Consider the following 23,708-nt stretch of genomic DNA (forward strand, 5'->3'; position numbering starts at 1 on the left):
CAATGTTATATATTTCTCTTCTTAAATCATGAGAGATATTAGCATTTAATATCCAGCTGTAAAGAGAATGTAAAATATCTTGATTGTAATTCTTAATAATGGATCTGCAGTTCCTGTTTTGTAGATTGATGACACTAAATTGCTCACAATATTCAGAGAAGCAGTAATCTGTTTTTCTGTTTTATTTTAAATGCTTTAGAGGTAGCATTTATTGTCAATGAGCTAGAACTTAGGGAAAGAAAATAATCCAAATCAGACATAAAATGCATGTGAATAGCTATATTTTTTTCTGGGAAAGAGGCCTGTAGAGTACAGCTGTAATGAGCATGGGTAGACACTTGCAGGGCAGTGCTAACTCTGCTTTCAGTTTGAGCCAACAAACACCTTTTCAGTTGTTACTTATCCATCTGAATTATGTCTTTTTTTATAGAACAACATTTAGATTTCCCTTGTTACGTGTTGTAATCTGATTCACTGATTTGCTTGGCAGGAAACAGTTAAGGACAATTCACTTCTTTTCATGCCAAATGTTCTGAAGGTGTACCTTGAAAATGGACAAACCAAATCTTTCCGTTTTGACTGCAGCACTTCCATAAAGGTAGGCTAGATATACCTTGGTGTGCAGTGCCAAGAATACGAGTTGACTCTCCTCAAGACCTTCAGTAATTATAATTTACTTGGAATGCTTAAAGAGCAACATTATTAGTGTGTTCATGGGGCTGGACTCATAGTTCAGAAATAATGAGGGTTTGGTCCATTTCTCTACTCCTAGAAACATATTGTATTGTCAATGAAGAAGTAGAAGTGATCATTTTAATGTGCCTGGAATGCAATTAAAATTGTGTGGTTCTATCATTTTGATATGCTGCCAAGTACTAGCATGATTTGTCAGCAAAAGTCAGGAACTAAGAAGATTAAGATGTTGGTTGCTAATTGAATATCATCTGACTTGTCATCAGTGAACTAGGGATGGGATATTACAGGGTTATGCTGGTGATAAATTGCTAGTCTCAGTGTAATGCCCTCTGTGCTTTCCATAGCACATTTCACATACAGAAATAAAGAGGCTAAGGCCTGGCACACAGCTGAAGCTTTTAGGGAGTGTCTGTGGTGCTATTCCTTGTAGTTTCCTAAACTACAGACTTTATTGGTGTCTGTATGTGCTTTGGAGCATTAACCAGCACAAGTAGTGCTGTTGGGCATGCTGCTAGTCTCTCAAGCATTTTTTTTTGGGTGAACTATTTTTAAGAAATATTGGTTATAAAAGCTAGTTCACTGCCCAGTAGCATGCATGCCTGGGACACCGAGATGAGAGAGATGCACAGGTGGGAATGATCAGTGAAGGCTAAGGATACAATTTTGAACTGAACTGCCAGCTTTTGCTCTTTTTAGAGGATTGTAAAGCTATAAATATTTGAAGAAAGGCTGATTTTGTGCTCACTGTGGTTCAGCAGTATGCTCAACCAGTTAGAATAGCAAGGAGAGTGATTTAGTACGTTAAGCAAGAGGAAATTTATTTCAGTCTCGAGACAAAAGAGATATTGAAGTTATGTTTAAAAATGGTCTGTGATATCTGTTTATAATTAATATCTATGGCTTAAGCATAAGTAGAGTGCAGGCAACGGATACAGGTTTCCATTCTACAGCCATGGGATACTGAATCCTTAAGTCCATTTGATGATTTGGTTTGGTGAAGAAACAGGAGACATGATTTATGTGGATAGTGAGGTCTCCACACCCTTCTGAGGCCAATAAGCTCCCTTTCCACTATTTTCTTTAATGAGCATAAAAGCAACCATCCTGATCCAGGACACTTTGCCTCCAAATGGCAGTCGTTGGCCATTACATTACTTTAGTTTTCAGTAGTTCTGTCTTGGGTGTGTTAGGTACTGTAAGACCATGTATCTTTGAAGTCAGGGGGGTTGGAACTAGATGATCTTAAGGTCCTTTCCAACCCTAACTATTCTATGATTCTATGATTCTATGAAGTCATTTGTACAGATGCCCATGTGGGCTCAGCAGCCTAGGTGTATTGATGTTGTAAGCCTGCTTTGACCTTAGTCACTCTGACTATTTGTAGGATTAATTTCTTTTCCATCTAATTCAGGCAATTATATATCCTGTAGCCTGCACAGGCGTATATTACATATTCTTGTACGTTTGTGCAGATATATCCCTCACTGTGGATGGGCAGGTGTGGGAAGTTGTGCTGTTCTTATACTGAGGTGAAGTAGATGTGTCACTGTTGAGTCAAGGCAAATGCAGGGTTTTTTTTCCACCCCTAGCAGTCACACAACTCACCATTTAACAACAAAGGTGCAACCAGTGCCTTACCTGCAGTCCTCGCTTTCCTTATTGCTGGGAGGTAGCACTAGGGCTGACTGGGGTATTGAGCAAGAGTATAGGCTAGCAAAAAACATGGCAGCTAACCAAAAATGATGCCATCATTGGCCCCTCTTAAAAACTTACATGCAATATTATGCCTCTTCATGTTACTGTTATGCCTCTTGTCTTTGAGCATAGAGCATAAATAAAAGTAGATGTAATGTGTAAACAATACATTTGCCATTAGTCAGAATATGCAATATTAACCTCCATTATTCAGAGTGGTTTCTTGCAACACATTAGTCTTAAATTCTTTACGTTGTACAGAATTGTTCCCATCCTCCTCCATATATTTTTCATATTTTTCACCAATTTGGTATTGATTTTCCATAAACAAACTGTAATTCAACAATCAGTCTTCCTAAATTAAGTTAGATTACTATTTGTTATGATCTCTTAGTAAGCCCTATCCATCTGGATACTTATGTATACCTAGAAATATTTTGGATGGGTAGAGATGCTTCAATCTTTTCACCAGCATAATGTGAAACTATTTTTAACTGATGGTTTATTATATATTTCATTTTTCTGCTACATTCATTAAACCAAAAGATACTTTGCCAGATTATATTGTCTCTGCATATATTTAATTTACAAAACTTTATATGAAAGTAGCATGGGGAGTGGTTGGGTGGGTTTGGTAGTTTTGTAAGACAGTTTGTTTAGCTGTTATTTTAGAAACAATTGTTCTTAAATTATCAATTGTTATTATTAAACATAATCCAATGTGGAAAAAAAAGTAATTAAAAGTCTCTGAAGATGGTTTTATACTATAAATTAACATGATCCCTGGATTTAGAGCTTTTGTTTTGCACAGTCATCATTGTCATTGACCTTTCTGTCAACATTTAAAATGCAAGAAGTGGACTTCAAGAAAAACCTTTGACATAGAACAAATAAAGGACATTTTGGGTTTTTTTCGGTTTTGGTTTTTTTTTGTTGGACATGCACATTTTGTTTGTAATGTTTGGTAGCCCTGCTCCAAATGAAGGTGAAGAGATTAGCGGCAAGACCATCTCTCCTTTGCTGATGGAAAAGTTTTATTGCCAAGGAGACAGAGAGATATGATTTAAGGCTACACAAGTTTAACTTGCATGTTAAACTGCACAGGAAGTTGTCCATAAGCAGCAACTCCAAGTATATACTTCTCATGTGCATATCTTGGGGGTGTCCAAATATAAAGTCACTGACTTTTCACTGGGTGAATGTGTGTGATGTCCTGTGTACTTGTGCAGAGCATACAAAATGAGACTGTCTTCTCCTTTAACATCTGGGCTTCCACCCTGTGCTGGGTACATGCAGGGTGCATGGTAGTAAAGAACTGGGTCCCAAGCACTTCATGAATTTAAGCACATTTATAAATCCTTTGTTAATTAGGATGTCATCTTAACACTCCAAGAAAAGCTTTCCATCAAATGTATTGAACATTTTTCCCTGATGCTGGAGCAGAGGATTGAAGGATCTGGGACAAAACTCCTTTTGCTACATGAACAGGAGACTCTAACTCAGGTTTGTATAATGACATGTGGAAACAGCATATTATCCATCTTTTTATTATTCAAGTGAGTTAACTGGAAGATTTGTAGTTTGATGCAGTCTACCACATAATGATGGAATTCAGATGTAGTTGTAAGAATCAGGTTCTCACAGAAAACAATTATTTTTCTATTATAGAGGCAGCATATTTCAGTGCTTCATTTGGCCATTAAAATTTTATAAAAGATCAGAGTGAAAGCTAAAAAGGAGTTATCAAGCTTTATTCATATTGTATGTGGCCCAGCTAGTAAACATTCTCAACAACTAGAAAACCCATCATAACAACAACATAGCACAGTCTGCCCAAATTCCTTTAAAAAACTTATTTTAATCTTTGCTTCCTATCTGATTATGTAGACATATATCTGGGTGCTAATACTTCTGTGTATCAGGAGTGTATCCTGATGTGTATCAGGGTGTAATACTCCTGATTAAGCCAAGTTTGGCTTGTTTATACAGGGATACATTATGTTACTTCAGTGATGATGAATTGTGACCCACAAAATGCTGGTGTGACTTTCTTCCTTCTTCCTTAGATCAGGGAGGCGTGACTAGAGGTAAAGTTGCTTCAGGGTTCCCAGCAGAGGACCCTGATTTTAGCTGCATTGCATTTTGCCAAACTGTTTAGCCTAATTTTTTTATGATATTTCTATGTTTCAGTAGAACATTAGTATTAGTATTTCCTCTTAGATGAGGAAAAAAAATTAATATAAACAAGAGGATTCCCTTGGTCATATAATAAATCTGTGTAATAGTATGAAGGATCTTAGTTTACCAGCTATCAGTCTTTCTAGCATTTTCTAACCTTTAAGAACTTGACTTTGTCATATTAACAAATATTATTTTCTTGTGGATATACCTAGTGATAATATCCACAGTACTCAACACTGGTTCTCCTGGCCCAGCTGTCTCTCTTTGAAGTAATTGGTAAAATTCTCATTGAAATCAAAAGGATCAGAATAAACTGACACAGTGAGCTTTTGGAAATCCCATCTGGAGCTTTTGTTTATACATACAGAGTATACCCAGATACTTAGAAATAAGGTCAGGGACAATGTGAGATAAATGTACTTTTAAAACCTGTTAAGCAAGACAGAGACTTCATTGGAGATTTTTAAAAGTAAAATTTTATCAATTAAATATGTTGATTATAAAGTACACTAACTCTAGAATTGCATTAGCCTAATTAAATAAACTACATTAATTCTGAGGGTGTCTTCTTCAAAGTTCCTCTAAAATCAATGGTACTTTAATTTTCCATTATAATTTTGCTGCTGACTATGACTTACAATGGTAGTATTGGATTGTTACCCTTTCATCCTATTATTCACTAGCTATGTAGCAGTCCCCTGTTAACATACCCAGATTACCGTTTTAAATACTTAACAAAGTTTTGCTGACCAACAGGCAAAGCAGCCTTTTTAAACTTTTAATGTACTGGGAGGTATTTGTCTTGGTCAGAAGTCATGGGGTAGATCTCTTAATCCAGAACAACCCAGGAAAAAGACCTGATTTCTCTCAAATTCCTGGTGGATTGAAACAAAAGAGAGAAAGTGAGAATAATAACTGCCAAGCTGTGCTTCACCTGTGTTATCAGTCAGTCTGAGAAGTAAAATGTGACCTCTCCTTAGAAACTTTCTAACCCTTCTTATTTATGGGCATTTTGGTCCTGCTGAAACACAACTCAGTTTGTGTTTCACTTGGTTGTTTTTCGTTAAGGTCTTTTTTCTCTGTCCTTTCACTCTGGTTTTGAATGAGTGAATTGTGTTGCTTTGAGGATGAGTTGTATTGGGCAGTCATGCCTATGTGACTAAAAGATTTTCCATGAGATTATATATATATGACGCTCTTATGTAAGCAACTTAATAAGGAGCCTGTGGCAAAGCTCTTTGTTGGATAAAATTCTTTTTCCTGCTACCTCATAGCTCTTGAGTAGGGTCACATTTTCTGAGACTACTGACTGTGTTGCTCAGCCAGGGTTGCCAGGCTCTAATGATTATTGCACTGTCCTAGGTGACCCAGAGGCCAAGCTCTCATAAGATGAGATGTCTTTTCAGGATTAGTTTTGTCCCAAAGGACCCCATTGATCTTTTAAGAAGAGATCCAGTTGCTTTTGAATATCTCTATGTACAGGTAAGTGAAAGCATGGCCATTGTTAGTGTAAAGATGAATAAAAAGATAGTTACAATTAGTGTATATATAGATTTATATCTTCACATAGAAAAGTGTGGCTGGAGTAAATCCTGGGTTTTATTTATGCTGCATAAAGCCAGTGAATGCAGTTGGGGAAAGTGCAAATCTTTATCATCTGCAAAGTCCCTTTTCTTCATAAGTCTTTCCAAATAGTAATGCTTTGATATCTTTCCAAAATATATTTGGCTTTAGAAAAGAGTGAGGCTGAACTAATTGCTAATACTTTTTTCTGGTAATGTAATATCAGACAGAAATGATGTCTGAAAAGGAACTTCCAGTAAAATGGATGAGAAAACTGATCTACAAGCAATGTGGTTCTCCTGGGTATCTTACCAGGTAGAATCCTGAGCTCAGATACACTGATACACTCCCAGTCCTCTTTCTGAAAGAGGATTACTGTTCTCCCCAGGAAGGATGAAGAGAGCTTAAATCAAAATGCTCATGCCTTCTGCTCCTTGGCAGCAGTATCTGCTCTTCAGAAGTGGCCATATCCTGAGAGTAACAGTCTTACCTTCAGGATGGTCCTGCTCCTGAGTTTGGGGCTGCTCTCCATGCAATGTCAATTAAAAGATTTTTTAAGTTGATGCTCCCTCTACTGGTTCTTTGGCAGAGCTGTAACGACGTGGTGCAGGAAAGATTTGGACCAGAACTGAAATATGACATTGCCCTGCGGCTGGCTGCATTACAAATGTATATTGCAACTGTGACCACCAAGCAAACTCAGAAAATCTCTCTCAAATATATAGAGTAAGTTGAGAATACAGTGTATTCTTTGAGAGTGAAATATTAGGAGTAGATAATATCCTTTAAGATTGTTTCTTTAATAAGTCTATATACATTCACCAATTTTATGTTCAATCTTAATTGCTGGAATTGATTCAGGTATGTTAAGAGATGTGTGGATCTTTTGGTCCATTTACCTTTTGGTCATCTTGTTTAGGCACATGAAATATCCTGTAAATGTAAATAAGGTTAGCTCATTTGCTTTCAATGATTTAATGATCAAATCAAAGTTTATGTGGTTTGAATCCATTTTATAGTAAGATTTGTACGATTTCTTGGTTCAGATGACTGTAGGGTCTTAGATTCCATTTGTAAGATTTCTTAAATATGGAAGTCTATGGAAGGTAGGCACCTGTTTCATGTTAGACAAAATATATACGTCATTACAAAGTAGAGCAAATTTCCAAAAAGCAACTGTGTGTACATCTGCTTGGATTAAAAAAAAAAAATCCCAAACCAAAAAACAATGAAAGAAACAAACCCAACTCCCTAAACATTTATTTTTGTTATTTGGTTTACTTGCATAATCGGAGCAAATGTTGCACACTCAATCTTGTAGAGTTTATCCACCTTACTGAAAATCATGTTATATTGTACACTATGAATCAGCAGAAATAATTACTTACAGGTAAAAAGTCTTCTATCACAAGGGTACCTCAAGCAGAAAAGAAAATTTGGTAAAACAGGAGGGACCGGTTGTTTTTGAGGAGAAAAAATCCCCACAAACTATAAGTGACAAAGACAATGGTTGGCTTATTTGCATGTTTTTTAAAAAGCCTAGAAAATAAAATTAAATCTGACATTATGTTTTTAAACCTTCTGTGATTCTAATTCAATGATGGTACTTGCCTGTGTAATTAAGCAGTGTTTAAAACAGCATAGACTTTAAACATAAAAACTTAAATCTTCTTGTGCCTGAATGGCACAAGGGAAGAAATGTAATGGACAGAAGATATTATACATAAATTTTAAATATTTTTCGTATGTAATACACAGTTTGAATATAGAAAATAATGTGTTCTTACTAAACTGGACTTTATTACTTCTGGTTTTGGGTGTGTTCATTCACTTGGCATCATAGTCACCAGTCTTTAGACAAATAATCATCACAGGAATGTGAAATTAAATATATGCCTTTTATTGCAGAAAAGAATGGGGATTAGAGACTTTTCTTCCATCTGCTGTGCTGCAAAGCATGAAAGAAAAGAACATAAAGAAAGCACTTTCACACCTTGTCAAAGCAAATCAAAACCTAGTTCCTCCGGGTAAAAAGGTATTAAATTTGCATCTTAATGGAGAATATGTTTTGAAGAACAGAAAGGGTGGTGTGTATGGGAAACAGTTAAAATGAATCCTTCGAAGAAACACCTAGCCATTATATTTTCAGAGATTTAACTTTTTGTGCTCAGTACAACATGTCCAAGAACAATTAAAAATAATTAATTATACCCTAACTAAACTATCTTCTTATCTTGAGAATGCCAGAAAACTGGTTATTAATGCTTCATGTATGCAAAGGATACATATTCTTTAATTTATTTAGTGCTTCCTATTAATGGAAGATTTGTTAGAAAAGTTATTGTTCTCTTTCTGATGCTCTCATGTGAACCACATTAACCTATGGGCCTGACAAAAATGCTGGTTTTCAGAGTTGCTTTCCATAATGCTGTAGATACAGACTTTTTGCTAGCCAGGATCTGACTGGATAGATGATGATCCTTACAGTAACTGACCCTCCTTGCTGTTGTAAAATGCTTTTCTTAGCATTAAGCTTTCACTTCAGCTGGAAAAAAAACATGGAGAAGACAATGCCTCTGAGAAATGCTTTTGTTACATGCATACATCTGAGACTCGTTTTAGACACCATAATGAGATTTCTGTATTCAGGTAGTTTAGTCTCTATGTAGTCAATTGAGAGAAACAGGCACTTCTAGGGAGCGATTCATCCCATCCCACATTAGGAACCAAAAATAGGTCAAATGGCTTGTGTCCTAGAAATGCCTATTTCTCTCCACGGACTACAAAAAGAACCTGAGAGTGACTAGTTGAGACATAAAATGCTTCATGACACTTTGTTTCTGAGCAGAAACTCCCCCCCCCCCAAAAAAAAAAATGGTGGCTGAGCTAAGGTTCACTGTGACCAGCAGAAATCCTGCTTGGAGGTTTCAGATCACATCATGACTGTTAACGTAATCTTATGTGTTTGACCTGCAATGCTCAAGAAGAAAGGCCACCTTTTTGACTGAAGCACTGCACGTCTCCTGTACTGCTGAAGCTAAAGCTACATAATGCCAATTGCTTATTGCTTATTTTGGTGGTGTAAATTTGGGGTTATTTTTGAAGCCATCACTGCTGCAGGCCTCGCAGGTGTTGACAGTGGCACACAGTATTGGTTCTTGTTTAGAAAAGACGTTGGAACAGTCCCTTCCTGCAGCAAGCAGGCTTTGTTGGTATTGCTTCATTCTTTTTTATTTGAGCCCTGGAAAACATATTGTACACCCACCTGCTATTTTAGCAAGTAGGTCTCAGAAACAAACCATCTCAGCTCACCATCTTCTCTGTCTCACTTGGAGGTACTGATGCAGGAACTGATTTCTTTTGGAGGTCTTCTCTTCCTCCACATGAAGGGATCTCCCTTTTCTTCACAACCCCTGTGTATTTCTCCACCAACTCAACACCAAGTGAAAGGAAAAGTGTTACCACTAGTTGCTCTGCTTTGGATCCATTTCCTCCTTGGCATCTAGAAAACTTTAGGATAGAGGCACTTAAAATGCTGTTCAAGATCAAAAAAGATTTTTAATTTGAAATCTAGTGGTTGAAATGAGAATACCAGAAGAGATGAGCTTGTCTTATCTTTTAAAAGTCTCAACACAAGGATTAACACCAGGGAGGTAAAAGGTTTGAGTCTGGACTATTTGGGTGAACTGTTTCTTTTTCCCATTGTCTCATGAAATATTTCCAAGTTATTTCTTTTTTAGATAGGTAGTTTAAGCTCAGAGGAGAAAAAAAAGATAAATTGTGACATGTATTTCATGATATGATTGTATGTATTGATGTACTGTATTTAGCTTTCAGATCGATTCCCTACTAAACACAGTGAAAGGTGTTTATTTTAAAAAATAAAAAATGCAGTAATGAGGTGGAATAATATGCCATATGCCACAAGTGCCTAGGAAAATGTAATACACATAGCTGACAAAAACAAATAAGCAAATTCTTTGTTCTCTTTCTCTGTATAGGCACATAAATGTTTAAGAACTAATGATGATTATGAATGGAAAACTGCTGTCTAGCCTTGAAATGCCTGAATGAACAGATGTTTAATCTGAGTAGTTTAACATTTTCCCTTAGTTGGAGCAGTTACAATGCTTTTGCAGTGCTCTGATCCACCCATACCCAAGTCCTCAGTGCATTTTAACTAAACAAGCAAGATCTTTATTTTAAGAATGAACCTGTCTCTCCTCATTTGAAACTCAAGCATCTAATGATTTAGTTTCAGGCTCTGAAGAGCTGTTACTGAAGTCCAATCTCCTTAGAATACACAAATACATTTTTCTCTCTGGATTTCGTAATGTGTTGATTTCTGCCACTACCTCTTACCCTCATTTCTCCTTCCTCAGCTATCTGCTCTGCAAGCAAAGGTGCATTATCTAAAGTTCCTCAGTGATCTACGGTTATATGGAGGCCGCGTTTTCAAGGCAACATTAGTGGTAATATCTCTCTTGAAATAGCCTCTCTCTTCTCTTGGGTTTTCTGTTGTTTTTTTTTTTTTTTAATCCAAATGCCTTTCTGCAGAAGCTGGAATATATCAGTTTTGTTTGGGCTGTATTAATACACTTGAAAAAACATTGTTAATTGAGCCAAATCACTTTTTTTTTTCTTTTCATCCTGAAAATAACATTCCTGCTATAATTTCAGTTTTGCTGGGGATTTAGAGATAGATAGCACCTTTTTGGCAAGTTAACTATAGTATACTAAAAGTATTAGTCTGGAAAATCTTAATGACAAAGATTTTCTTTTACGAGAATCCATTCATCCATCCAACTATCCATCTAAATATTAGAGTGTAGTCAATATCCAGCAGCAGATTCCTTTACTTTTTGTTTCTAATTATGAATCAAGTATGTTCCTGCATATTATATCTTCTTAGAAAAACTCAGTAATCTTTAATGTGGAAATGCATGTAAATGTAGCTTGATGAAAATGAAAGAAGGTGGTGGCAATTTCTGCCACCTATCATGTTTTTTACTTTTATTTTTCTTCTTTTTTTGCTAAAGCAGGGAGAAAAGCGTTCAGAAGTGACTCTGTTAGTAGGGCCACGGTATGGAATCAGTCATGTGATAAACACCAAAACAAACCTGGTGGCTCTCCTGGCAGACTTCAGCCATGTGAACAGGATTGAGATGTTTACAGAAGATGAAAGCAATGTTAGAGTTGAGCTGCATGTCTTAGATGTAAAAGTAAGTTTGTGGTTGATTTATATTGGTATAACATCTTTAAATAATGTTTTTGCCTTTGCATATTTGATCAAGCTATACTGTTCTGAACGTTTTCCTGCAAATAATATTCGGAGGATGTGTTTTACTTCTTTTTTGTCCAGAGTGCACGTGTAGTATGACTTGGGAATTTGAGAGGCCTACGGTGTACCAGATTGGTGCTTTGCAGCACTCATATTCTGTTCTGATTTTTCTCTTGGCTGACCCCAGGCAACTCACTTTGTTGTTGTCTTCCTTGATTTCCTTGGTGAGAAAGGGTTATGATGAAATTGACCTTCTTTTGAAGTTCATTGAGCCCCTAGAAGCTCCTTCTAGAATAACAGACTACATTATTACCATTAGAGAATCACCAGCTTCATAAGATCAATGTCCCCTGTAATTCAGTGTTTCATCTCCAAAGTTCACTGCAAGTAACCACATAGCAGTTACCAATGAAATAAGCTGTAAAAGGCAAATTTCTTTTCTTATCCCATATAATTCCAGTTCAGTACTTTGCCCTACATCATGTATTGGCAGATGCTCTTTATCTACCCATGGTAATTTAATTTTTCTTAAATCCCACTTAACACTTTGGATCTGTGGCATCTAGTGGCATAATGAGTGGAATTTTGTATGTGTTATTTTCCTGGTTCTTGGTGTGATTTCTATTTGGTTTTGAAGTAAAAGGCTTCATGGATTGTCTAGAGAATTAATCAGGATAATCAGAGATTGAAGGAAGAGTCCTGATTATACTTGATACTTAAGTATTCTATTAAAATTAATAGAGCCTAACAGTTCTTTTTGTTTACCCAGCTATACACAAAAACGCATGAGGAATATTTTACTAAGCTTTTGCTTTGAATGCTTTAGGTTTATTGACCTGGAAGAGTTTCCCTGTATTAATGAAAAAAAAATGCTGTAAATTAATCTAGGTGCTCTTTGACAGTAACTTAAAAGAAATGTAGAGGTTAGTGAACACAGATCTCTTTCACCTTACTTAGCAGAGAGAACATCTGTGGATCTCTCAGGCTACTTTACCTGTGTTACTGTGCTATTCATAGTCCTCTTATCAGAAAGCTGTTATCACCTTTTTATGTATGGAGAAGGTAGTATAGAAACTAAATCCTCCCCATCTGCTTGTATGTAAAATGCAGCACTGTATGCCATGGTGTTACATATTACCATGGTATTATGTAATTTTATATTATAATACTGTTACTGTCTTATTACAAACCACGTATATCCCGTCTCCTTGCATTTCAACGCATCATCTTAAACAGAGGGAGACTGGCTTTTCAGTTCCAAAATTTAGGAGGCTCTGGATGGAGTTTAACAAAAATTTGCCTCTCTGTGGGGCACAAGTAAGAGTTGTTACTGTGTCCTGTGGTGGAGATGCAAACACACACAGGTAGGTGTTCTCAGCTGATGCTTTCATCTCTTCGCTTACCCTAAAGAAGCAGGTTGATATATGCAGATTCTGGATATGCCGATATTTTCAGAATGAATACATGAATAAACAGGATTTTAATTTTATTTTTGGTTATTTTTAATGTATTTGGTACTGTTAGAACAAGTCCAGAAGAGGGCCATGAGGATGATCAGGGGACTGGAGCACCTCCCGTATGAAGACAGGCTGAGAAAGTTGGGGCTGTTCAGCCTGGAGAAGAGAAGGCTGCGTGGAGACCTCATAGCAGCCTTCCAGTATCTGATGGGGGCCTACAGGGATGCTGGGGAGGGACTATTCATTAGGGACTGTAGTGATAGAACAAGGGGTAATGGGTTGAAACTTAAACAGCAGAGGTTTAGACTGGATATAAGGAAGAAATTCTTTACTGTTAGGGTGGCGAGGCACTGGAATGGGTTGCCCAGGGAGGTAGTGAATGCTCCATCCCTGGCAATGTTCAAGACCAGGTTGGATGAAGCCTTGGGTGATATGGTTTAGTGTGAGGTGTCCCTGCCCATGGCAGGGGGGTTGGAAATAGATGATCTTGAGGTCCTTTCCAATCCTAACTATTCTATGATTCTATGTATCACTTGGCAGAAGCAGTGCTTAATGAACCAGGTTCTTAGCCCTTGGCAGTTTCAAAGTAACAGCAAACTGCTTTGGTGGGAATGTATCTCTGCAAGAACAAAATGGAGCAAGAACCTTAAAATGGTTAGCTTCATTCAGAAAGAGAGCAAAATCAGCTGTTAGAACATCCAGTTGGACTTCTATCTTACTGCAATTCCAGTCTTTTCTAAATGTTTGATGCTGCTTGATATTGGTAGTGAGGAAAATAAGTTCTCGTGTATTTTTGCATGTGGTGGTTGTGCTGTAATTCATTTTGCTTCCATGTAGTAGTATTGTCAGCAGATAAACAGATTGAGGAGGAGCAGCCTTAACCAAAACTTGGTTGTATTCTTCTTAGCCTATTACTCTACTGATGGAGTCATCAGATGCAATGAATCTTGCTTGCCTAACGGCTGGATACTACAGACTGCTGGTTGACTCAAGGCGCTCAATATTCAACATGGCCAACAAGAAGAATACAGGGAGCCGAGAAACAGGTATTCATTGTACCGTATGTTGATGATGGTCCAGTGTATAAATCTGAAGCCAGCTTAAGTCAGTGCACCTCCAGATAAATACAAGTCTATACCAAATGAGATCTGATTGCTGGCTCAGACCTAGCACCACAGTATGTAATTTCAGCTTTATAATGTTCTATTATTCAGCCTATTATAGCACATTAATGGCAAAATAAATCAGGTGATGTATTTCTTCCATACTGTGGTGAAACTGATGCATGTTCCCTGTGAATGTTATAATTCCATATGCGTATATCTTTTGTTAGAATACCTATGATGTTGGAGAAACCAGAATTTGATTGATTTGGATTAGTGTTACTCTTTCTGGAGCAGCATTTGTACCTAGATGAGGTTTAGTTCTGTGCCAGAGTTCAAATGTACCAGTTAAACTTTAGGTCATTAAATCAAAAAGTATTTAACTTAGAACTTAGAAGTGAGTCTGAAAGTGCTTTTGAAGTGTTTGATGGCTCAGCTGTCCTAGTCATAGTGCTTATTGCTCAGCATTAACAAGTTGTTTAAAAATAATGTGACTTTGCTCTTCAATTTCATAATGTTAATTTTATTTCACCATGCTGCAGGAAATGAAAATAGAGGGAAGCATAATCTCCTTGCTTCTGAGTGGAATTGTATACCAAAAGCCACCACTTTCCTGACTGAAGAAGATCAGGAGACTCAAATGTCCTTTGCTGATCCAAAACAGAAGACTGTAGATGTTTCTGAAAGTCTATTATGTCAAAAAGAACACAGACATCTGTACATAGAAAATGCATATAATTCAGGTGGATTTGATCATCATCTGGCCAAGCAAAGTGACCCCACTGAAGCAGAAGAAAGCAGAAATTTTAATCAGCCTTCACTGCTATCACTCTCAGGTCTGGAACCAAGCAAGAAAGCACAGGATTCACCCAGGGGAGCAAAAGTTTCTTTTATATTTGGAGATCACAACTTGGATGGTATCAGTCCCCAGACTCTTGGCTATGAAAGGCTTTTGGATGAAAGTCCAGAAGTATTAGAAAAACAAAGAGCCATTTATATTAGTAATGCCAATGACATTAAAGGCCTGGAGTTGTCACCAGATGCCGAAAGCATTCAGTTTGCTACAAATGCTGTTTACGCAACTATAAATGATGGTAAAATATTTGGAGCTGCGGAGGGGATAGAAGAGCCTTTGCTGCATGATATTTGTTATGCAGAAAACACAGATGATGCTGAAGATGAAGATGAAGTAAGCTGTGAAGAAGACATTATGGTAGGAGAAATCAATAGGCCTGCTCTTCTCAGCCTTTCTGGTTCTAGTGATGACATTATTGATTTGACTTCACTTCCACCTCCTGAAGGTGATGATAATGAAGATGATTTCTTATTGCATACCTTAAACATGGCCATTGCTGCTCCTCCACCTGGCTTCAGGGACAGTTCAGATGAGGAAGACTCTCAGAATCAAGCAACACAGCCTAGAGACAACAAGGAGCAAGCCAATAATCTAGGCAGTGATGACATTCCAGTGTCGCTTATCGATGCTGTCCCTACTAATACAGAGGGGAAGTGTGAGAAGGGGCTAGATGATGCTGTAGTCTCTACACTTCAAGCACTAGAAGCTTTGGCTGCTTCAGAGGAACAGCAGACGAATGACAATTCAGGTTCTTTCACCATAGTTACGTTTATTCATTGAAAATCATTTCATCTCATCCATTTAGCTTTGGAAATACTTCATTTCATGAGGGTTGGTTGGTTTTTTTTCTTTGGTTTTCCTTTTTTATTCCCCATCATTTTGCATACATCATATTCCATAATATTTAATGGAACTACCATTACATTATTAAACTACCTGTCTTGGGAACTGTGCAGTAAAGTCAGAGTATTCTTACAAAGCATATTTTTGTCTCTAACACACACCCTTTGCTTGTCACTTATCCAGGTGCTTCAGCTGCTGTCATTTAATTGACTCTTTATTTTTTGTGGCTTGCAGGTGTAGCTATCCTGCGAGCATATAGTCCTGAGTCATCTTCCGATTCTGGCAATGAAACAAATTCCTCTGAAATGACTGAAAGCTCTGAACTAGCTGCGGCACAGAAACAGTCAGAAAACACTGCACGTATGTTTCTGACCACAAGTGAAGGCTACCAACCCCTTGTGGAAGAGCAGACTGAATTCACCATGGCTAAAAATCAGGCTGGAGGGCCAGGCATGAAGCCCTCACAGCCTTTGGCTGGTCGTCAGGCTGCAGAGCTACAGTCAAAAGTTGTGCCTTCAAAGCAGATTCTTCATTCAGATAACATGGAAATGGAGCCAGAGACCATGGAAACAAAATCTGTCACTGATTACTTTAGCAAATTGCACATGGGATCCTTGGTATATTCTTGCACTAGTAAAAGGAAAAATAAGATGACAGACAGTGAAGTAAAAGCATCCTCTGATGGCAATGCTACTGTGAAAAAGCCACAAGGAACTAAAAAAGCAGAGACTGATGAAGATCTAAAAGCTAAATTTGGAACTCTTTCAGCAAGAGACAGTCAACGCCTAAGCACTTTTAATGTGGAAAGAACTGCCTTTCGCCAAAGATGGTACGCTGATGATGATGGGGCAGCAGATAAGCCAAGCTCAGAAACAGTGAACGGGAAGACATTTCCAAGAGTTCCTGCGCTTGGTAAAACAGAAACTGACTGCAAAGATGAAGTCGATCCTGAGGTGGATCAGGATGATACCTCGGGGCTTAGCCAAGGTGAAAACTTTCTGTCAGATATAACTCCCGTGTCTTCAGCCAAAGACCTAAACGATGCAGAAGATACTGATTTATCTGCAGATGACCATCCTTCAAAGCTTCCAGAAGCTGAGCAGAGCGTGGCTAGACTTTGTGAATATCACTTGGCTAAGCGCATGTCATCTCTGCAAAGTGAAGGCCATTTCTCACTGCAAAGCTCTCAGTGCTCTTCAGTGGATGCAGGATGCAGTACAGGCAGTAGCACATGTGCTACCCCTGTTGAATCTCCTCTTTGTACTTCTGATGTTAAGCACATTATCTCTGACCCATCAATGAAGGGCATTGCCTATATTCCAGCAGATGAAAGAGCTGCCATTCTTCCAAAACACGGAACGACATACAAGGACCTGCACCAGCAGCCTGAAGCCGTATGTCACAGAATGACAGTGCCTGTTGTGCATTCAGCAATTAATGCTGAACCACTGTTCGGCACTTTGAGAGAAGGATGTCATCGGATCCCCAAGATAAAAGAAACCACAGGTACAGCAGTAATAAAGTGTTTCTTATGTTTGTTTTTAAATGTACATGTTAATGTCGAGGACTAGGTGAGACATTTGTATTATCTTTACCTGAAACTACGTCATCGAGCTGTAGCAGCCAGTGGGATTAGACCTTCAGTGTATTTATTCATTTTACTTGTACACATTGAGATATTCTTATGAGCTGCTTACAAGGATCAAAAGCCCTCTCATTACAGTTAAAACGTGCATGGGAGATACTCTCTTCCACTCTTTGGAAGCCTCTCCAAAATCCATTGTCACTTGAGTTCCAGGATACTTTTTAGATTACAAAATGACTTTGCAACATATATTAACATAGGAGAGAAAAAATTGTGATTAGTTTATTATATCTTAGATGCTTTTTTAGCAGATTGTCAAAAACATGCCAGTATGAATAAAAAAGCTGTAAATGTAAGGATGAGAAAATGTCACTACCTTATTAAGCATGTATTTGCTTCACCATCTGACAGTAGGTGTTTCCTTAAAGAATAATTTACATATAGAACCATCACTGTATTTTTAAGTTCCAATTTCAAGAGATTTTATGAACTTACCAAAAAAAAACTCCCCCCCCCAAAAAAAACACCCCACAAAGTTTTTCAGAGATAGCATTGGAAATTCTTTCAATTACGTTTTAAATATTTCTCTCTTCCTGGGCTGCAACCTACATGTATCAGTAATGTGTGAATGCATGAAAATCCAAAAGTGGAACAGACTAGGAGCTAGAATGAAAAGCATTATTTCTCTGCCAAAAAAGCCCACATAACCAAACCAAAATTACCATGAATGCATCTTTCCATACCCTCTCAGATACACTTAAAGAAAGTATTTTAATCTGAAAATATTTATCTAATTAGTTAATAGGTAATATGTAATCAATACATTGGGGAAGATACGGGATGTTTTCTAGGTTTTTTTATTCCTTTTTTAAAACAAGTCTGTTGTAGTGGAATGAACAATTAATTATTCATAAGATATAATTTGTTGATTTTAAGAGGCATCTTAGTGAGCTACAAACGACATGAACTAACAATGAGCTCTTTGTGATATATTTTGAGGAATGGAGACCACTGGGAAATACCAGGAATCCATTTGTCTTGACTATTGAAGATATTTAAAAGCTCAGTTTCTGAATATTGTCAGGATGATGCTTAATTATTCTGTCTGCTCTTCTACTACCCCTAGTGTAGCTTTCACAGAGCCTGAGAAGGGAAGACAAGGAGGCATGCCTACAGCTTTTCCTAGACAGCCTCTAGCTGACTCCATCATGCTATCATCCATGCTATCAGAATCAAAGGTGCCAAGTCAAAATCAAGACTCTTGTGACATTCCCAAAGTAAATCAGGCTTGTGGAGCAACAGTTAGTTTACGGCCATATGACATGATAGGAGGAAGCCTCAGGATGCCACACAACAGGAAAGTGCTGAGACGTAGCAGCAGCATCATTGGAGCATCTGCAAGTGTTGAGATGCTGTTTGAAAAGAAGGCAGCCGCAGACAGCTTGAAATGCCTGGACATCACCCGAAGGGACGAATCCAAATCAGGGAGAAGTGTGGAACTCTCCCTGGGCAAAAAGCTGTCAAAAAGTTATTCCCAGAGTTGTGTATATGTCAGCACTGATAGGAAGGACAGTAAGAGGTGCTCGGGCACAGGCACCAGTCAGAAAGACTCTAAGCAGGGTCGAACGCTACCCTTGCGGAAGGTGGACACCAGTGCCTGGAGGTGTCGTGGCCCCTTTAGCTATTGTTTCCTAAGCAGAGGAAACGATGACAACGATGATGAAGATGACCAAGATAGCCATCAGCTCTCATGTCTCTTTGAACAGCAGATCCCGTGTGAGCTCACAGAACCAGTTGGTCAGTCATTTTCCAGAGAAAATGATCAGAAAGCCTTGGAGTCCCCACAAGCTGTGGAGTCCCCACAAGGTGTGTCAGTCAATGCACATGAGGAGAGCAGTGCTGACATCCAAGGTGGCCAAATTGATGTGAATCTCAATGATGTGGCCTTCGATGAACGAATCATGCAAATAAATGTGATGAAAGACAAGACGTATGCAATGCCTGATGGATTTATTGCAGCACAAAAGGATGCCAATGAGCTACTCTCATTGGTCCGAGCAAGTATGGGCAAGAGGGAAGATTTACATTCAGAAACATATGACCTTAAACTTTCTAAGTACAAACAACTGTTATCTATGGAATCGAGACAGTTGGGAAGTGCCTGCAGGAAAATGGCCATGGCTGATAAAAGCCCTGAGGAAATGCTTTTAGCTATGACTTCCAGCTTTCAAGTACTCTGTTGCTTAACAGAAGCCTGCATGCGTTTAGTTAAAGTCATGAACTCTGAAACACAGCAGCAGGAAATTATAGCTAAGATAGATGAAGTTGTAATAAACTACATTTGTCTTCTAAAGGCTGCAGAAGCAGTGTCAGGCAAGACCTCCAGTGATCCTAGCATTAAACTCTTGGCTCAACATTCGACTACCATGGCCGCTATTGTAAGCACACTAACACGTTCTCTTAAGATGCTTTTAAACAAATAAAATAAAAAAGTCACTTCATAATCTACCTTTGCAAAGCCATACATAAAAAACTTTTATTTACTGTATGTGTATGAACTAATGTAACAAACTCAGCTTTCTCTGTATATTTTGTTATTTTATATAAAATAGATATGAGATTTAAAAAAAGTTAAAATACTGAACACTGACAAAAGTACTGACCAGATCTTCTGTTTATACAAAAATAAAAGCCAAAAAACCCTCTCCCAAAAACAGAAAAACAAGCAGAAAAAATCCCACACAGGAGCAAATTGATGTTTGGCTATTTTTCATATAGTCAAATTCATGGTTGTATGAAGTGAACTTTTAAAGCCTGTTATGTCAATGAAGTTGTTTTCTGTTTCATCCAAGTTTTCACTTGGAGAATGCTCCATGTTTAGAAATGAGAAATTAAATCATAATGTATATAACACAATATTTAATGTTTTAAAATTATAATTTTTAAGCATTGAAAATAGCAAAAAGACACTTAAAATCCAAGAGACTATTATAACTTACTAGAGAATATATATATAATAAATGACTCTTTTGTTCATATGGCCTGAATTACCTGATTCTTCTTTTCTAGGAAATTCTGTATTAAAAAAAAAAAAATAGAAAATACCAACTTCAGAGGGTATCTGGTGTATTTAACATTAGTACTGGAATTTTAGATAGTGAGGGTAACTGTGGAAGTATGAGGACACAGAAACCAGAGTGGTGATGGTATTCTCTCTGAACTGATTGATGACATACTGGCCAGACTGAAATATATACAGGGCAGGTCTACAAACTCCTTTCCCTTCTAAATGAGAGAGAGCCATCAGGAGATTACTGTGCTGTTTACTGTTTCATCATATATCTATGGTGCATCTGAACAATATGAACTGCATCTATTTTGTTAAATATTTTATACTTCATATTTTATGATTCTGAATGTTTAACTGTAAAAAAGTTAGAAATAAAATGGAGTTTTCAGAATACAATAAATATCTCTGAAATATTTCCAGCTAGAGACAGTTCTTCTCTGAGTGATGACAAAGGCAATTTGTGAATAATCTTTCCCACCTGAACCTTTCTGGAAAACATTTAGTAGTCTTGTGTTTGAGAGATGCCAAAGCAATAGCTCTCCATTTTACCCAGCAGATAGGCTCTCATAAGCGCGTCTAAACTTTCCAGTCACCAAGGAGCAGCAGAGTTTGTGGAAAGTGCAGAATACCCTTCTGCAAACTAATGTAGGTAATTTCTATCAGTTTCTCATGTCACATGCAAAGATTATAACTGCTCTGTTTTGAGAACTTACCCATTCAATTGAAGCAGGTGTGACACTTCCTGTGCTGAACTAGAAAAGCTAAACAAACAAAATTAAGTTTTTGCCAGGAAATATTTTCTTGCATAGAGTAAAGCACTTCACTATGAAAAGAAGTTGTGCTCTTTCCTCCGACTTCAGAGAAACATCTTCAGAAACAATATCAGAAGCTTAATCTGTTGTTTGCAGGAGAAAAATCTGGTTCCCCATTCAGTTAACATGTGGATCCACTCTTGAGGGCAGCTCCAAGGTAGGCTGCAGGCTGAATTACTCTGGTGGTGAGTGACAACAGCCCATCCCATGTGGTGCTCACAGTGCTGTCATTCCAGCAGCCCAGAGAGTGGGATTGTGTGTGTTGCTCTTTTGCTGCAAGTACCAGTGAAATTCTTGCTGTGGTTTTCAAGTATGTCATACTGAGGAAGAAATAAGCTGACCTGTATGTATTCTTTGACTGTTTTGTGAGTTTATATTAAAATGTTGTCAGTGATTTGGAAATACCAAGTTTCAGAAGCAGGAATGTTAAGAACTAAACATCAACATAGATCATATGGATGTGGCACTTTCAAGATTGCTAGTCCAGTCCTTTACATTCCACTCCATCTCAAAAACTGATCTAATTTTATTTCAAAGGTAAGAGTATTTTTGTTGTCCTTACTGTTTAAGAACTTTTCTGACTGTAAACCTGCTCATTTTCCTTCCTAATGTTAACTATGGTCTGGTTTTATGGCAGTATTTTTTAGGTTTAACTAGTGGGGTTTTTTTTCCTCTGCTTTTTGATGCATTTTTATAGAATCATATAATAATTTGGGTTGTAAGGAATTCATCTAGCCTAACCCTTGCTCAAAGTAGATCTATTCAGATCAGGTTGATCAGGGCTCTTTCAAGTTGAGTCTTGAGCACCCTCCAAGGATTGAGGTCCCACAACCTCTTTTGGCACAAATATGTTACAATATCTGACAATTATGGTGAAAAAATAAAAATTCTTTCTGTCTGTAATCAGAATTTTTGATTTTCCAGCAGCACCCATTTCCTTTCTTCATATCACTCTGCACTCTTTGTAAGAGTTGGGCTCTATTTTCTCTGGTATCCTCCACCAGGTAGAATACCAGGTACTGCAATAACATCTCCTCTGAGCCTTCTCTCCTCTAGGCTAAGTAAAACCAGTTCCTTTAGTCTTTCCTTGTATATCATGAGATCCAGCCCTGGACCAGCGTGGTGACCTTCCACTGGACTCATTGGTGTGACTTTATAAGCCATCTCCATGTTTCTGTCTCAGTTTTGATTAATATGATCATCTAACCAAGTTCTCCAAGTCACACTTAGAAGGCAACTTCTCTCTACCCCCAGGATTTCAGATAAACCCAGCCAGTACCATGTGAGTGTCTTCTTATGTAATCTTTATGCACGTAATTATATGCAGGCTTTTAAATGCTGCCTTCTGAGGACTTTGTACAGTGACACAGCTGCTGGAAATTAGAATCACATGTATTCACAGATATATCATGTAGGTGTCTCATATTCATTCTTTGCCAGTAAGTATTTTCATCTTTCTTGTGGACTCCAAGGAGACCTTTATTGCAGCCTTTCAGTAATTGAAGGAAGCTTTTAAGAAGGCTGGGGACAGACTTTTTAGCAGGTCCTGTCATGATAGGTAATGGGTTTAAAGTGAAAGAGGGCAGATTAGGACTAGATACAAGGAAGAAATTTTTTACAGTGAAGGTACTGAAACACTGGCACAAGTTGCCCAGAGAGATGGTGAATGCTTCATCTTTGGAAACATTCAAGGCCAGGCTGGATGTGGCTCTAAGAAACCTGATCTAGTTGAAGATGTTCCTGATCATTGCAGGGAAGTTGGATTAGATGACCTTTTAAGGTCTCTTCTAAACCAAATGGTTCTATAATTCCACGATTCTGCTTGTCCTGTCCAGCTAAGGAGATCCCTAGATGATAATAGAGATAACTGTTTATAATTCTGAAGCATATGACCTTGCACAAAATTTGCTACTGAATTGTAACCTATTTCTGTTAATCTTCAGCATTAAGGTGTTCTTGTCTTCCTGTGTGGAATCCTAATTTATTCCTGCATTAATTATATGTCTCAGCTTCATGTCCTCAGGAAATGTCATCACTATGTACCTACTTCTTTCAATACATCAGTAAAGAAACACTAAAAAATACACTGTCATGTGGAATATACTATACTTTTAAACATTTTTGGTATATACACTGTGTATTTAGTGATTTTTTAACTAACAGACATCTTCATCTTTTAAGTCCCTGAGTTCAGGCCATTTTCTAAAGTAACATTTGGCAAAGTTTGCCATTTTGAAATTAAGAAACAAAGCTGCATACCTATATTTATTTTCCTTCTATTTAACTGCAACTCCATCAATTCATCATAGCTGGAAGATGCAGAATGCTCTGTGGTGTCCTCACTGCTCACCAGAGATATGTAATATTCCCACTAGCATATTATTTGAGGCTGAGAAATGAGCTCCTGAGTAACTCTTGTCACTCACGTAGTTTATATCTGAGAGACCCTATGACTTCATTGAAATCCAGTTAAAGTTAGCGGTATTCAGATTTGAATTATATCTTGTCACGTGTATAAGAGATGCTTTTAGTGCTTCAGAATAAGGCATACTCCTGTGTGATCCCT

General features: G+C 37.7%; 1 protein-coding gene across 1 annotated transcript in view; it reads left to right on the top strand.

Annotated features, from left to right (window-relative positions):
• FRMPD4 (FERM and PDZ domain containing 4) overlaps positions 1-19,829 on the top strand; it is a 295,170-nt gene extending 275,341 nt beyond the window's left edge. Inside the window, exons 7-17 of the mRNA XM_031051118.2 lie at positions 491-598; positions 3,763-3,894; positions 5,935-6,054; positions 6,725-6,861; positions 8,044-8,170; positions 10,518-10,607; positions 11,175-11,357; positions 13,781-13,919; positions 14,519-15,580; positions 15,910-17,181; positions 18,392-19,829. Of these exons, the coding sequence (XP_030906978.2) occupies positions 491-598; positions 3,763-3,894; positions 5,935-6,054; positions 6,725-6,861; positions 8,044-8,170; positions 10,518-10,607; positions 11,175-11,357; positions 13,781-13,919; positions 14,519-15,580; positions 15,910-17,181; positions 18,392-19,743 (4,722 nt within the window). The 3' untranslated portion in view covers positions 19,744-19,829. The remainder of the gene's footprint in view (positions 1-490; positions 599-3,762; positions 3,895-5,934; positions 6,055-6,724; positions 6,862-8,043; positions 8,171-10,517; positions 10,608-11,174; positions 11,358-13,780; positions 13,920-14,518; positions 15,581-15,909; positions 17,182-18,391) is intronic.
• Positions 19,830-23,708: the final 3,879 nt, after the last annotated feature.

The sequence above is a fragment of the Melopsittacus undulatus genome, chromosome 2 (genome assembly GCF_012275295.1).
Source record: "Melopsittacus undulatus isolate bMelUnd1 chromosome 2, bMelUnd1.mat.Z, whole genome shotgun sequence".
In the NCBI taxonomy this organism is placed as follows: Eukaryota; Metazoa; Chordata; class Aves; order Psittaciformes; family Psittaculidae; genus Melopsittacus; species Melopsittacus undulatus.